Raw genomic sequence first — 15,929 nt, 5'->3', positions numbered from 1 at the left:
AGGTTTACAATGTTTAGCTACTTATCTTAATAATGTCAATCCCTCCATAAAATGCACACGCATGCGAAATACACACATATTCTCACCGATTCAAAACAAATAACTGACCAGATATCACAGAAGTTTCACTATTTATTTCATACCCATGTCAGTTTGTATCAAAACAGGACATTATATCAATGGAATGCCACAACACAAAATACAAAAGAGACCATCCAATCAAAAGCACCATTCACAAGCATGCATTTATATGTATACATGTACAAACTAAGCATTCATGATCATACAAACACTCCTAATGCACGCCAAATTTCTTGCGAAAAAGCCAATGATGACCGACAGTATGTATTGTAGCTAGAAACATATACAACATCCCACAGGTATGTGCATGATAAGCCATTCAGTAGTGGATGTGCACTTTTTAGAACAAACTTATTGTCTTGTTATATTATGAAGTCTTATATCGCGCGCGTATCTCCAGACTCGGACTCAAGGCGCAGGGATCTATTTATGCCGTGTGAGATGGAATTTTTTACACAATACATCACGCATTCACATCGACCAGCAGATCGCAGCCATTTCGGCGCATATCCTACTTTTTACGGCCTATTATTCCAAGTCACACGGGTATTTTGGTGGACATTTTTATCTATGCCTATACAATTTTGCCAGGACCCTTTTGTCAATCGTGGGATCTTTAACGTGCACACCCCAATGTAGTCTTGTGTGACTGGAGCAGAGCAACACAGTACAGTGGAACCCCCCTTTAAGACCTAAACAAATCTGAGAAAATCGAGTCTTAAATAGGAGGGAGTCTTAAAGGTCCTTGTCTACATTTTTATACCGAAATCGCCATTTGACCATTAAAATGCAGAGTCTATTATCTAAAATTATCAACAATACACCCCCTTTCGATCAGGAAAGACGAAGCCAGTGTAGCCGTTTGAAAATTCATTGTAGTATTCCAGCGTAGTACTCATAGTAGGATATCCTTATTTGGAAAATGCCAAGCGCAAAACTCCTCTCAAATCCCGTGCATTTCGTGCGTTTAAAAAAAAAGTGTGGACAGCTCTCCAGTGTCAAACTTGTTGCTGCACTTGTTTGGGCGTGGCTATAAGCATAGTGACATGAATTTGATTGGTCAGTATTTTTAGGCAAAGCACATGTTCTCAGCAAACAGAAAACAAAATATTGGAAGCGTGAGTCACGCAACCCAAAAATAAAATCTTTTTTTACATATATTTTTTTTTCTATAACTTTTTTCCCCATGGTTCATTCATCATCTGACATAACGTTTTAGCGAAATCTAACCATAAGATTATTGAAAAAAAGCAAAAAATGTAGACGACCACCTTTAACAAGAAGGGCAAAGCCCATACGACTCACATGCTTGACCTCGACCTTTAGGGTAACTAAACCTAGCAATGACATCATACACTAAGAACTGCTTTACACATTTTTCCTACCAAAATACATGTGACCTTGACCCACGGTCAAGGTCATCCAAGGTCATGCAACACAAAGCTGTTAATTCAAGACATAGGAAGTACAATGGTGCTTATTGGCTCTTTCTACCATGAGATATGGTCACTTTTAGTGGTTCACTACCTTATTTTGGTCACATTTCATAAGGGTCAAAGTGACCTTGACCTTGATCATATGTGACCAAATGTGTCTCATGATGAAAGCATAACATGTGCCCCACATAATTTTTAAGTTTGAAACAGTTATCTTCCATAGTTCAGGGTCAAGGTCACTTCAAAATATGTATACAATCCAACTTTGAAGAGCTCCTGTGACCTTGACCTTGAAGCAAGATAAACCAAACTGGTATTAAAAGATGGGGCTTACTTTGCCCTATATATCATATGTAGGTGAGGTATTCAATCTCAAAAACTTCAGAGAAAATGGGAAAAATGTGAAAAATAGCTGTTTTTTAGACAACATGTATGGCCCCTGCGACCTTGACCTTGAAGCAAGGTCAAGATGCTATGTATGTTTTTTGGGGCCTTGTCATCATACACCATCTTGCCAAATTTGGTACTGATAGACTGAATAGTGTCCAAGAAATATCCAACGTTAAAGTTTTCCGGACGTCCGGACGTCCGGACGGACGACTCGGGTGAGTACATAGACTCACTTTTGCTTCGCATGTGAGTCAAAAATGGGGGCGAATTTACAGAGGTTATGCATAGAAAGACAGAAAACAAGGTCTTAAAAAGGAGGGAGTCTTAAATTGGGGGGGGGGGGGGGGGGGGGGGTGTTAAAAGAGGGGTTCCACTGTACTTCTCAAAACTCAGGCCATCTTGAGTTGCAAGGGTTCCAACAAAGTTTGTTAACATCATCATATGCACACTGCTGAGACAACAGTTGGGCCAGAGAAGAAAACAAGAGGCGAAGCCTTCAAGGCTCACGTAAGAAATCGACAAACAGTAACACAAACTCAATCACTCCGTCACACAAACACACACACACACAGTAAGCATAGGTGACACTGTGCAAGAAAGCGAGACACTAGATCTAGATCTGTCTGTCTGCATGTAGCCTGTAACTTACAGGGACACGACTGCCAACTAGTCTCGGCCCGCTCAAAATAACAATGACCGAGACTTTCAGTAATTCCTTCGCGTGACGTCTAACCCTCTTACGCCATAATGTGACGTCTTCAAATGTTAAAGTTTCTACCACAGACATACACACGCACACACGCACAGACAGACAAAGTTACGATCGCATAGGCTACACTTACGTGAGCCAAAAATGGCATGTGTTTAAAAGTTGAAATTGCAACACAATGCAGGAACACAAATGGACAGAGTGGTTGGAAATGCAACAATGACACAGAGCTGTGCAATAAAAGAAACCCTTGAATGGACTTAGAAGTGATTGGTTTCACCATAAAGCTCTCCTGTCAGGATCATGCCAGATTCAGTATGTTTCAAAGTTCACCCACAGAAAACGGATTTGTATCCAGTTGGCCGCTGTCAGCGTGAGTTCGTCCCCACGTTCGGCGAGAGATTTATTTCTCAGAGTCAACTTCTCAGAGTCAACTTTGTGTGCAGACTCTTCTCGGTGTCCGAACACCCCCGTGTGTACACGCAAGCACAAGACCAAGTGCGCACGAAAAAGATCCTGTAATCCATGTCAGAGTTTGGTGGGTTATAGAAACACGAAAATACCCAGCATGCTTCCTCCGAAAGCGGCGTATGGCTGCCTAAATGGCGGGGTAAAAACGGTCATACACGTAAAAGCTGTGGGAGTTTCAGCCCATGAACGAACAAACAAACAAACCCACAGAAAACACATTCTTTCAGTTTTATCACTAAAACACAGATGCAACCTTCTCACATGTACCACTTGTCACATACACTGCTATTATCAAAAGATATTTTGATCTGTGAGCTACACAAGGATCTAGCATACAAGTATCATACTCAATTTCTTCGGCTCTCCTCAACATGAGAAAAAAGTCTGGAGAAGAAATGTGTCTGAGTAAGGTTTGCGTATAACACTCCCGTGTCTGTATTGATGTGTTTGTGTGCCAGTTTATTGGTATTCTTCTATCACAGACATTCAACATTATTCAAATCATGAACACTTCTCAGATGGGCGTTGCTCATTTGCTAGGTTTTGGAGCGTTGAACAGACCTCGTCCGAAATAGTCAGCAACCACTGCAAACCCATCTGGTGCCCTTTCCAACTGCAAACACAGTTAAAAATAACCTGAGAATTGCGTGCATTCATTTCAAACTCATTCATCTTGCTAATAAGCATATTTAACAGTCAGACGTTACTGCTGAATAGTTTATAAAAATGTGTACAAGAGTTGGGCGGTTCTGGTGAGGTTATGCCCCTCTTTCTTTCGGCTGGAAACAGGCGCCACCTCGCAGCAAGATCACACGAGAAAGGACAAAAACTTGCATTGGTCCCAAACAGCATATCGGTTTGGTAACCGATCATGTGTAAGTTGTGCATTTTATACGGTAAACAGACAATGGTCGGTTCTGGTGAGGTTATGCCCCTTCTTTATTTCGACTGGTAACTGGCGCCACCTCGCGGCAAGATCACAGGAGTTATCTCGCGTTATCACCCCAGAAGCGCTCATTAATAGTGCTTCCGCTAATAGTCTCTCTGTCAAAAGACCAACAAAATTCACAAGGTACTTGGGTTTCAACCAGTAAAACGGATACTGAGTAAAGAGAAACAACTTGCACATGGACTTTCATAAAATGATTCCTTTCTTAAAATCGCATCCCTGATGACTTACCTGGTTATGGAATGACTCGTGAGTATCCCGGGTCATCTCCTGAGCTCGAATAATGTCCATGAATTTCCTGGAGAGAATGAAGGGTTAAAATAACGTCATTTGCCTTGTCATTTCATATACATGTAAACAGTGGAACCCCTTTATAAGACCTCCAAAAAGGGTTAAAATAACGTCATTTGCCTTGTCATTTCATATACATGTAAACAGTGGAACCCCTTTATAGGACCTCCAAAAAGGGTTAAAATAACGTCATTTGCCTTGTCATTTCATATACATGTAAACAGTGGAACCCCCTTTATAAGACCTCCAAAAAGGGTTAAAATAACGTCATTTGCCTTGTCATTTCATATACATGTAAACAGGGGAACCCCTTTATAAGACCTCCAAAAAGGGTTAAAATAACGTCATTTGCCTTGTCATTTCATATACATGTAAACAGGGGAACCCCTTTATAAGACCTCCAAAAAGGGTTAAAATAACGTCATTTGCCTTGTCATTTCATATACATGTAAACAGTGGAACCCCTTTATAAGACCTCCAAAAAGGGTTAAAATAACGTCATTTGCCTTGTCATTTCATATACATGTAAACAGTGGAACCCCCTTGATAGGACCTCCAAAAAGGGTTAAAATAACGTCATTTGCCTTGTCATTTCATATACATGTAAACAGTGGAACCCCTTTATAGGACCTCCAAAAAGGGTTAAAATAACGTCATTTGCCTTGTCATTTCATATACATGTAAACAGTGGAACCCCTTTATAAGACCTCCAAAAAGGGTTAAAATAACGTCATTTGCCTTGTCATTTCATATACAGTGAAAACTGTCAAATACGGTCACTGGACTTAGCGGACACTCGCAGAATACGGACAGTCAGTCTCGGCACGGACTGCTTTACACTGTAAAACACCTGTACGTTACGGCCACCTCGGCATTACGGACGCGGACACGTATTTTGGGTCCATAATAAGTCATATACCTGCTAAATACGGACATCCACAGCAAGCTGGGAAGTTCGATCGACGAAGAAGACGATAAATCGATCAGTTGATATTATTCGGTATCTGAGCAGCTCTCGCGAGACACGCTATTTGTTATGCTTTGAACATCGCGAGAACTTCGAACCTTGGCTTGTGCAGCTCGCACGAGATCGCTGTACCGCATGCTTTGCTATGCTCTGAAGTTTGCGAGAGATTACGAGAGCTTGGAATACCGATAGTCTATTCTTGGTGAGTGTTTTAAGTCGACGCATTTGATTGGCTGCTAGAGTTCCAAGGCAGCCAATCCAACGAGTGGAACGTGTTCGGCGGAACGGAAGTGAAAGTGTATGAGTGAATACATGTATCTTCTCTTCGAAAGAGTGATTCGTGTTTAACAAGATGGCAGCAAGAAATTCAAATTCAAGAAAAGGAAGAAATGCGCTGACTTTAGAACAAAGGATAAATGTTGTCAAACAACTGGAAAGTGGGAAATCATGCCGAACGATTGCACAAGAGCTTGGGTGTGGGAGAACGCAGATTTCGAAAATCAGCGTCGATCGGGAAAAAATAATGAAGTTGTGGGAATCGGGAGACGGACGTGCTGACCAGAAATGGGTTTCTAAATGACGCCGTGTGCGAGTGGTTTTCAACCAAACGTGCGAATCACATTGCCATCAATGGTCCACTCAGACAACGCTGGACAAATTCTTTCAAAAGCTGATGAGTGCAGAATGAAGTGAATGTGAATGTGTTGTATGAATGAGATCCAGTAACTTTTAAACAATTTAAATTTATACAGTTGATATGATAAAAAGCTTTTAAACTTGTTTTACAACAGTCAATATTAAATGTTTCTCTATTTAAACTAAACAGCTTCTGTTTTTCTTATAAATGTACATGTACATGTGCAGTACTCTCTCTCTCTCTCTCTCAACTTGACTTTGTCGCGTTTACTTGCACCTGTCTAATAAGGACACCTGCAGAATAAGGACACTTTTGTCTGGTCCCAAGGGTGTCCTTATTTGACAGGTTTTACTGTACATGTAAACAGTGGAACCCCCTTTATAAGACCTCCAAAAATCTGAGAAAATTAAGTCTTAAAAAGGGGGAAAACAGAGGTTTCAAACAAAAAGTCTAAAAAGGGGACGAAGTGAAAAGGCGGGGGGGTTCAACTGTATCACTTACTCTCATAACATAACACCCAGAGCGCAAACACCAGCGTCGTTATCAAAACAAACTCTATTACACACAAAAAAAACATTTTTCAACTGAACTCTTCAAACCCTGGACATCCCTTCAGTTATGAACTAACTCATATCAGCAGACATTCATTCAATCTTTCAACCCCCCACCCCCCCCTCCCCCACACACACATTCATATACGCTACACTAAACAGACAAACAAATCTCTAACCTGTTTTCTGGTGCACAAGCAGGACATTCCATCTCACTCTCGGAGTAGCTCTCAAAGCAACTGCAACACACACACACAGCAAAAACCATCTTAATAAAGCAATGTGCATGATTAACAATTCTTGTTTCAGCAGAAGCAAATATCAGAAATTTTACATCCCATTGTAAATTAAATAGCATGTATTCTTCATCAAGTCCAACGAGCTATTACTGACATTCAAAGAGCTATTACTGACAAATTAGACGTTTGTCCTTCTGTATCTCATGTTACTTCAAAGGACCACTTCATGGTGCATGAAAAATACAGCAGAAACCAAAATGTAGACTGTATTATAGTATAAGTAACTGTATCACTGAAAGTTGAAGAGAGAAAAACAACAACAGTCTAATGAAACATCACAATCATCGAGATAAAAAAACAAAGAGTCAATGAAAACGGACACACCAAGAGGCATGTCAAATTCGCCAGAAACAAAGAAAAGCCAGTATGCTACTCACTGTTGATGATAGGAGTGGGGCTCACACAAGAAGTGTACGGAGGGGAGTTCCAACGTGTGATTACAGATATTGCACTTGGATGCCTGGAAAATCTTGGCTCTGCACACACAAAGTGTGAACATCCTCATCAAAAATAATACATATGTTGTTTCACAGATAGAACCACACACACACACACACACGCACGCACGCACGCACACATGCATGCACGCACGCACACACGTACGCACGCAGACACACACACACACACACACACACACACACACACACACACACACACACCCACCAACACACACCCACCAACACACACACACTGACGGGGACAGTGGCGTAGTAGATAAGACATCAGCCTCCTAATCGGAAGGTTGTGAGTTCAAATCGTGGCTGCCTGGTGGGTTAAGGGTGGAGATTTTTCCGATCTCCCAGGTCAGCTTATGTGTAGACCTGCTAGTGACTTAACCCCCTTTGTGTGTACATGCAAGCACAAGACTTAAGTGAGCACAGAAAAGATTCTGTAATCCATCTCAGAGTTCGGTGGGTTATAGAAACACGAAAATACGCAACATGCTTCCCCCGAAATTGGTGTATGGTGCCTGAATGGCGGGGTAAAAACGGTCATACACGTCAAAATCCACTCGTGCAAAAACATGAGTGAACGTGGGAGATTCAGGCTATGAATGAAGAAGAACACTCACACACTCACCCATGCGCACACACCCTAAAACACACATACATGCTCACTCACACACACATGAACAACACAAAAACCTAAACCACACACACACACACACACACACACACACACACACACACACACACACACACACACACACACTACACACCACACACACACAAAAGCAAAAAGCAAATCAACTGACGAGGTCTGCAGCTCCTGTATCTGTGTGTGTTTTTTGGCGGTGTTGTCCTGGTACTGCCGGATCAGCCGCACACGCACACACACACACACTAAAACACACACACACACCCTAAAACACACACACACAGGCTCACTCACACACACAAGACCAACACAAAAACTTCAACCAACCACACACAAACACACACAAAAGCAAAAAGAAAACAAAAACACAATCAACTGACGAGGTCTGCAGCTCATGTATCTGTGTGCGTTTCTTGGCGGTGTCATCCTGGTACTGCCGGATCAGTCGCACGTCCTCCCCCATCTGGTCCTGCTCCAGCTGGAGTCTGCGGATGATGTAGTCCTGTGTAACACACACATCATCATCATTGTGATGTCATCATCATCATTGTGATGTCATCATCATCATTGTGATGTCATCATCATCATCATTGTCGTCATCATCATTTTGTTCTTATCACCATCATAATTTTCGTTTTATCATCATCATGCATCACCATTACCGTCACCACCATCATCGTCGTCTTTGTCATAATCATCATCATTGTGATGTTGTCATTGTCACTATCGTCGTCATAACTTTTGTTTCATCATCATCATCATCTTCATCATGTTGTATTCATCAACCTCACCACCTCACTTTCTCTGTATTCTCAAAGACTGATTTATTTATGATCTTCACTTAGGCCAAAACAAAAAAATAGGTGTGGTTACAGTAACATAGCAACAAAAAAAATAGGGTAGGAAGGTAGGCAATCCCTCTCTTTTTTTAAACTTTTTTTTCTAATGTGTACAAATTAAACCTACTTGACAGGGAAATAAGTGTGCGACTCGGGCGCTTTCGCTTTCATTGCGTTTAACTGCACTCGTTTTCTTGGTTTTTGTGATTTTTTTTGGACAAATGTAATAAAAAGTTATAGGGTCGGCCCCTAAAAATAGGGTAGGTCGGGTTACCGTAACCACACCTATTTTTTTTTAGGCCTTATACACTTCATCTTATTATTCAATCACACCTCCTTTCTGACTATCTCTACAAAACTCGAGTTGTGCTTTCTTACGTTAGCTCATGATGACATAACTTGTTCTCTCCAATTGTCTTCTCTTCTACCCCCCCCCCCCCTCCTCCCCCTTCCCCCTCCCCCCCCCCCCCCCCCCCCCCCCATAAGTACTACTACAAGTACATTATTCCAAGCAAAGTGTGATCATAAACAGGCAAGTGCACATTAAAATAAAAATTAAATGAAACCTTCCCATTAAATATCAACACACAGATATCCCATTGAACCATATAGCACTGTCTCAAAACTAACGCGATAGTCGGACAGAGTTGCGCCCCTGGAACGGCAGGCAGTTCCGGTTTGTGTTTGCAAAATGGAACCGCATGACAATCCGCCCTTCAACTTCTTTACCCGCGTAGTTTGAACAGCTGACACAGTAACGTTTCCTTCCACCACTAATCTTCTTCTCTCGTTCAGCCATTTTGGACGTAAACAAAACAACCGGAACTACCCGCCGACAGCGCCGCGGGCTATGGCAGGGACGGACAACTCTTTCGTTTTGAGACAATGCTATATACATGAACTATGTGAGAAACATACTGATGAGGTACACTTTCAGTGCAGACAGAGATACACATGAATGCACAGACCTTCAATACGGACAGGGTTGCAGTGGAATTGTGGGCCAACGTCTGTACAACCAGCAGCGGAGACATCAGGTTCTTCTTGTCAATGTCTAATGAACTCGTCAAGGTCAACCAACATAGAATACATTTCACTTCAATATCCCCTCTTTGGCCTGAGAGTGAATGACAAAGAACCTTGTCTGACAGTTTCACTACCTGTCAAGTACTTTTGGCCTCTGACCATAGTAAATGGCATAAGAAACAATAGTTGGGGATCAAAAACCATAGTTAATGCGTGGATCAGGATGTGGTTAAACGCACAAATTCAACTTCTCACGCATACACACTAAACCAATCAGATTGTTTTTCGCAAACTAAAAGTAAAACACATAAATTCCTTTCTACACAAACTGCTCTTTATTTACCACTACATGCAATACATTTACACTGCACTCTTGTTTGTTCATTTTTTTTGTCACTTGTGTTCTTTGTTGTATTCATCTGTGCAAATCTTTGCTTTGTCAATCATGCTGCCAGTCACCTTAAAATCATGGCAGCATGCATCAGAGTTAATTTTGACCTGCAAGAAGGCAGTCAGTGTGTCAGCTCCCAGACTGTGATCCAGCACTTGAAGGTGTTGCAGGGTTTCACTGCCAAATGGAAATTTATTCAACATTTTCCTCACACAGGCCACGTAGAACTGGCGCACATCATGCCAGAACTTCTGTTGTGTGGCTGGTGCAAGCTCCTCCTCAGAAATGAATGAACGGCAGTCCATGCCAGAATTTTTATTTTATTTTTTTTTTTAAATGCTGAAAATGCGTATGGTTTGAGGTATACGACGTAGGACCAAAAAAACACCGAAAAACCGTAAGAATTACGCAGAATGCGTAGGACTTGACAGGTATGGTTTCACTACATGTATTATTTTTTAACTGACCTTGGACAATACATCTTCAGAAAAAAGACAGGGACATGTATCTAAATTAAATACACCAAGATCTGGATTATGGAGAGGTAAAAGCATTGCAAGTTTTATAGCAGACAAATCAAAAGTTATAGCAGGTTCAAGAAAAGTACAACCAAAAAGCTACACCAAATCCGTTATAATCCAGACCTGTTTACCCTAAACCCGAGGCAAGAGTACTTTCCCAAAAAGTTGAGTGTATTTTTCAAAAAGTTGGTGTACTTTGCAAGCAAAGCCATATGGGATAGGGAAAATGTACGCGTGGGTGCAAACGTGTTTGTGTAAGAATAGCATGTCTTGTGAACACCTTCAGAATTTAACTCCTTCCAATACAACAGGAATAAAACAATTGTGTTTACCTGTCAGTTTATAGCATTATAACCAGTGTCTTCCAAACAGATTGATAATGAAAAGATGAATTTCGTGAAATATCATCTGCGGTTGACAGTGGCAAGTTCATTTTTACAATCATCTCAGAAAACATTGCTTCAGCGCGGACTACAGCCTTTTCTTCTGGCAGGATTTACTTTGCGGGAATGAACTTCATAATTCCTTGGCAGCTTTCAGCGGATTTCTTTGCAGCAACCTTGTCCAGGTGAGTTTTAGAACTGCAGTGTCGTTCGATGTCAGATTTCCCAGCATGGGCAACGGAGAAATCTGATTTACAATACTTGCGGCAGTGTGCATGACTTTTTCCCATAGTAGACTCCACAATTTCTGGCTCTTTCTTATATTTCTCCAAGAAAATCTGCTGCTTCTGCTTTTTAGACTTGGTGCAGTCATCCGAAACTGGCACATTTTTCCGCTTCACTTTGCCACGATTGTCCAGACGATCGCACGTGCCAACAACTGAACAAGGTTTCCACAGCTGAAGACTCGCTGTCATAGTTATCTCCCTTCGACCGAAACTGGTATCAGTTGTACCATTCCGTAATCAGCACACCAACACTGGAAAACGTATTCTAGACATTTTCTTATGCGTATTTTGTGCGTGTGTCGCGTATTTGCGTACCGATAATAATTTGGCGTACAAAATACGCCCAAATCGTACTGGTAAACAGGTCTGTATAATCCCTCAGTTAGTGCTATGTTAATGAATAGTGTTGATTGTATTTTACCAATCAATTTTATATCGATGTGTACATGTATCTGTGTATTTGTATGTGTGCATGTGTGGGTGTGTGTGCATGTGTGTGTATGTGTGTGTGTGCGTGCGTGTGCGTGCGTGTGTACATGCATGCATGTGTCTTGCTGTACTACACTGTGAGCTCAAACGAAAAGGTGCAATTAATAAGTCTAGATCATTTCCCTGCAATTGAAACAGTAACATCATGCTTTCACTAAAAGACTGAAAGGATACGAGACAAGACCTCCATGAGCTGGGGCTTGCACTGGGACTCTCTCTGAGCAAAGTAAGACAGGGCGTGCGTCCACAGATCTGGATCTTGTTGCCTGAAATAAAAGGATAAGATTTTATATAGTCCTGTGAGGATACCCCCATGGAAATTTGAGCTGCTTTCTCACCGGGGGAAGCGAGCTGCCATACAGTATGGCGCTACCTTTAAGTCTTTTTCCTGCATGCATGTATTCGTGTTTCCAAGCCCTGAGACTTTTGCTGTGAACTTGGGTTCTTTATCGTGCGCATGCATGCACACAGGGTGTTTGGACACCGAGGAGAGTCTGCACATAGTTAACTCTGAAAAATAAAACCCTCACAGAACGTGGGGATCGAACCCACACCGACAGCGACAACTGGTTTTGAAGCCAGTGCTGCTACCAACTGAGCTATTTCCCAGCAATATGACATGCATTGAAGACATTCACTGTATCTGCTTCTGCAACATTTCCAGTAAAACCAATCAGGAATGAAAAACACAATTCAAAATTGAAATCTCACCCAAACTTTTTGCATGTCTCCATGACGTGAACAAACTCATTATGTTCCATGTGGTACTGCAGAATCTGCTGATATCTGAAACAAACAAGAAATTCCTCCGAGGTAGGAAAAACACCCCCGTCCTTACCATTCTCACTGCCACCAACTGAGAAGGTTATTTCCCTTTGACCATTAATATGTCCCTCTATAAGTCCTTGTAGAATCTTAATCCACCAATAACTCCCTAACCGTGTGTTTGACTGGTCCCAAATTCTCAGGAATGTATAGAACCTGTTCACCAAGTTTGGTGACGATCGGTCCGTTCATTCTTGAGATCTATATGCGAACACAAACACACAAACACACAAACAAACAAACAAACACATCGACCGAATCCTATACACACCCCTATACCGGGGGTGTAATAATACACATCATATTCCTACAAAACAGACTCAAACTGCATGCCATAAGCTTTAGAGATGATGCGAGAATAATTACAATAGAAAGCTTTTAAGTACATTAAGAGTACATGTAATACAAGTCCAACTAAAGGTTCCCAGTAAAGAAAGTCTCACTAAAGTTTTCAAGAAATATAACCAGCAAATGTCACCCTTTTGCATCTCAGTAGCAAATCAAATCAAAGTTCTGAGTAAAGAAAGTCACACTAAAGTTTTCAAATAATGTAACCAGTAAGAATAAGGATAGGGATAAGATAAGGAAATGTCACCCTTTTGCATCTCAGTAGTAAATTAAAATATTCGGAGTAAAGAAAGTCTCACTAAAGTTTTCAAGTAATACATGTATAACCAGCAAATGTTGCCCTTTTGCATCCCAAACAGCTGTTATGCATATACTATTCAAGCTGTCAAGGTAGATAATGCTCAAGATTCCCTTCTCTTCTAAATGATTTTATTCTGAATTTTACACTGCCATACAACATGCACTTAAAGCCAAGTCTTTTTAAAATGAGCACAGGTAGAGTCAGGTGAGAACTTACAGGTGTGCCTTTTCGTACAGGTAGAGGATGCCAGCCTTGAAGTTGTTGACCTGACACAGCACCATGGCCTGTTCCATGCTGTATCCTGCCTGTAGTGTTAGAACAAAATATTTATGTAATGATCTAAAAATTGAATTTCTTTGCATGCATGTGTACCAAAAACAGAAATACTTTTTTTTGTTTTTTAGTGATATAATGTACTTAATTTGTGAATGTCTATCTGTTTTCGTCTGCCTGCCTGTTTGTCCATCTTATGTGATTCATCTTCAACAACTGCAATGCTCAAAACTAACACACTACTGCATATTTTATTATACTCCAATCTCCCCATAATCTTGCATCCTCTGTATAATCTATCCTCACCACCTCAAGGATATCAATGTGGTTCAAAAATATAAAACTGGCGCTCAAACAAATAAACAAACAAGGATGCAAACTTGTTTCTGAAGCACTTTCACACACTATTCTGAGACCAGAATCATTCTTTTTCCTGACTTTCAAACAACCCTCCTTTTTCAAACCAAACAAACAAAAGAACAACAGGCGCAGTGGCAAGACATCGGCCTCCTAATCAGGAGGTCATGAGTTCGAATCCCGGTCGCTGCCGCCTGGTGGGTTAAGAGTGGAGATTTTTCCGATCTCCCAGGTCAACTTATGTGCAGATCTGCTAGTGACTTAACCCCCTTCGTGTGTACACGCAAGCACAAGACCAAGTGCGCACGGAAAAGATCATGTAATCCATGTCAGAGTTCGGTGGGTTATATATCGAAACACGAAAATACCCAGCATGCCTCCCCCGAAATTGGCGTATGCTGCCTAAATGGCGGGGTAAAAACGGTCATACATGTACAAATCCACTCATGCTAAAAACATGAGTGAACGTGGGAGTCTAAGCCCATGAACGAAGAAAAAGAAGAAAAACAAAAGAACAAGCAAATAACATTTTTGCATGCTTACATCAGGGTTCTTCAACAGCTCCAGCGTTTTTCTCTCCCTGTCCACTCTAGCCTGAAATGCAGAGAAACAAATGTAACTGTAACAGAAAGTGCCCACACTAAACAGAGACAAAAACCGAAGCAGTAACGCACGCATGCACGCATGCACGCACGCACGCACGCACACACACACACAAACAAACAAGAAGGGCAAAGCCCATACGACTCACATGCTTGACCTTGACCTTTACCTTCAGGGTCAAGGTCAAATAACTAAACCTAGCAATGACATCATACACTAAGAACTGCTTTACACATTTTTCCTACCAAAATACATGTGACCTTGACCCAAGGTCAAGGTCATCCAAGGTCATGCAACACAAAGCTGTTAATTCAAGACATAGGAAGTACAATGGTGCTTATTGGCTCTTTCTACCATGAGATATGGTCACTTTTAGTGGTTCACTACCTTATTTTGGTCACATTTCATAAGGGTCAAAGTGACCTTGACCTTGATCATATGTGACCAAATGTGTCTCATGATGAAAGCATAACATGTGCCCCACATAATTTTTAAGTTTGAAACAGTTATCTTCCATAGTTCAGGGTCAAGGTCACTTCAAAATATGTATACAATCCAACTTTGAAGAGCTCCTGTGACCTTGACCTTGAAGCAAAGTAAACCAAACTGGTATCAAAAGATGGGGCTTACTTTGCCCTATATATCATATATAGGTGAGGTATTCAATCTCAAAAACTTCAGAGAAAATGGGAAAAATAGCTGTTTTTTAGACAACATTTATGGCCCCTGCGACCTTGACCTTGAAGCAAGGTCAAGATGCTATGTATGTTTTTTGGGGCCTTGTCATCATACACCATCTTGCCAAATTTGGTACTGATAGACTGAATAGTGTCCAAGAAATATCCAACGTTAAAGTTTTCCGGACGGACGTCCGGACGGACGGGGGGGACGGACGGACGGACGACTCGAGTGAGTACATAGACTCACTTTTGCTTCGCATGTGAGTCAAAAAAACACATTCACATACGCAAACTCACACACACATTCACACACACATTCACACACACAGACACACGCACGCAAGTATTGGTCGCACAAATAGACGAAGTGAGAGAGAGAGAGAGAGGAAGAGAGAGAGAGAGAGAGAGAGAGAGAGAGAGAGAGAGAGAGAGAGAGAGAGAGAGAGAGAGAGAGAGAGATGCAGAAAGAGAGAGAGAGAGAGAGAGAGAGAGAGAGAGAGAGAGAGAGAGAGAGAGAGAGAGAGAGAGGGAGAGAGAGAATGCACAGAGAGAGAGAGAGAGATAGAGAGAGAGAGAGAGAGGGAGAGAGAGAGAGAGAGAGCAGAAAGAGAGAGAGCAGAAAGAGAGAGAGAGCAGAAAGAGAGAAAGAGAGAGAGAGGGAGAGAGAGAATGCACAGAGAGAGAGAGAGAGAGATAGAGAGAGAGAGAGAGAGGGAGAGAGAGAGAG

The 15,929-nt window shown here is 41.5% G+C and overlaps 1 protein-coding gene across 1 annotated transcript in view; it reads right to left on the bottom strand.

The window, feature by feature from the left end:
- Positions 1 to 119: 119 nt before the first annotated feature.
- LOC138980595 (vacuolar protein sorting-associated protein 11 homolog) overlaps positions 120 to 15,929 on the bottom strand; it is a 42,193-nt gene continuing 26,383 nt past the window's right edge. The window contains exons 17-26 of the mRNA XM_070353501.1: positions 14,463 to 14,513; positions 13,506 to 13,594; positions 12,527 to 12,601; positions 11,990 to 12,081; positions 9,687 to 9,772; positions 8,260 to 8,381; positions 7,159 to 7,257; positions 6,662 to 6,721; positions 4,268 to 4,334; positions 120 to 3,700 (exon numbers count right to left, since the gene is read on the bottom strand). Coding sequence (XP_070209602.1) covers positions 3,617 to 3,700; positions 4,268 to 4,334; positions 6,662 to 6,721; positions 7,159 to 7,257; positions 8,260 to 8,381; positions 9,687 to 9,772; positions 11,990 to 12,081; positions 12,527 to 12,601; positions 13,506 to 13,594; positions 14,463 to 14,513 — 825 coding nt within the window. The 3' untranslated portion in view covers positions 120 to 3,616. The remainder of the gene's footprint in view (positions 3,701 to 4,267; positions 4,335 to 6,661; positions 6,722 to 7,158; positions 7,258 to 8,259; positions 8,382 to 9,686; positions 9,773 to 11,989; positions 12,082 to 12,526; positions 12,602 to 13,505; positions 13,595 to 14,462; positions 14,514 to 15,929) is intronic.

The sequence above is a fragment of the Littorina saxatilis genome, linkage group LG11 (assembly GCF_037325665.1).
Source record: "Littorina saxatilis isolate snail1 linkage group LG11, US_GU_Lsax_2.0, whole genome shotgun sequence".
NCBI lineage: Eukaryota > Metazoa > Mollusca > Gastropoda > Littorinimorpha > Littorinidae > Littorina > Littorina saxatilis.
This window is presented reverse-complemented; position numbering and strand designations above follow the sequence as displayed.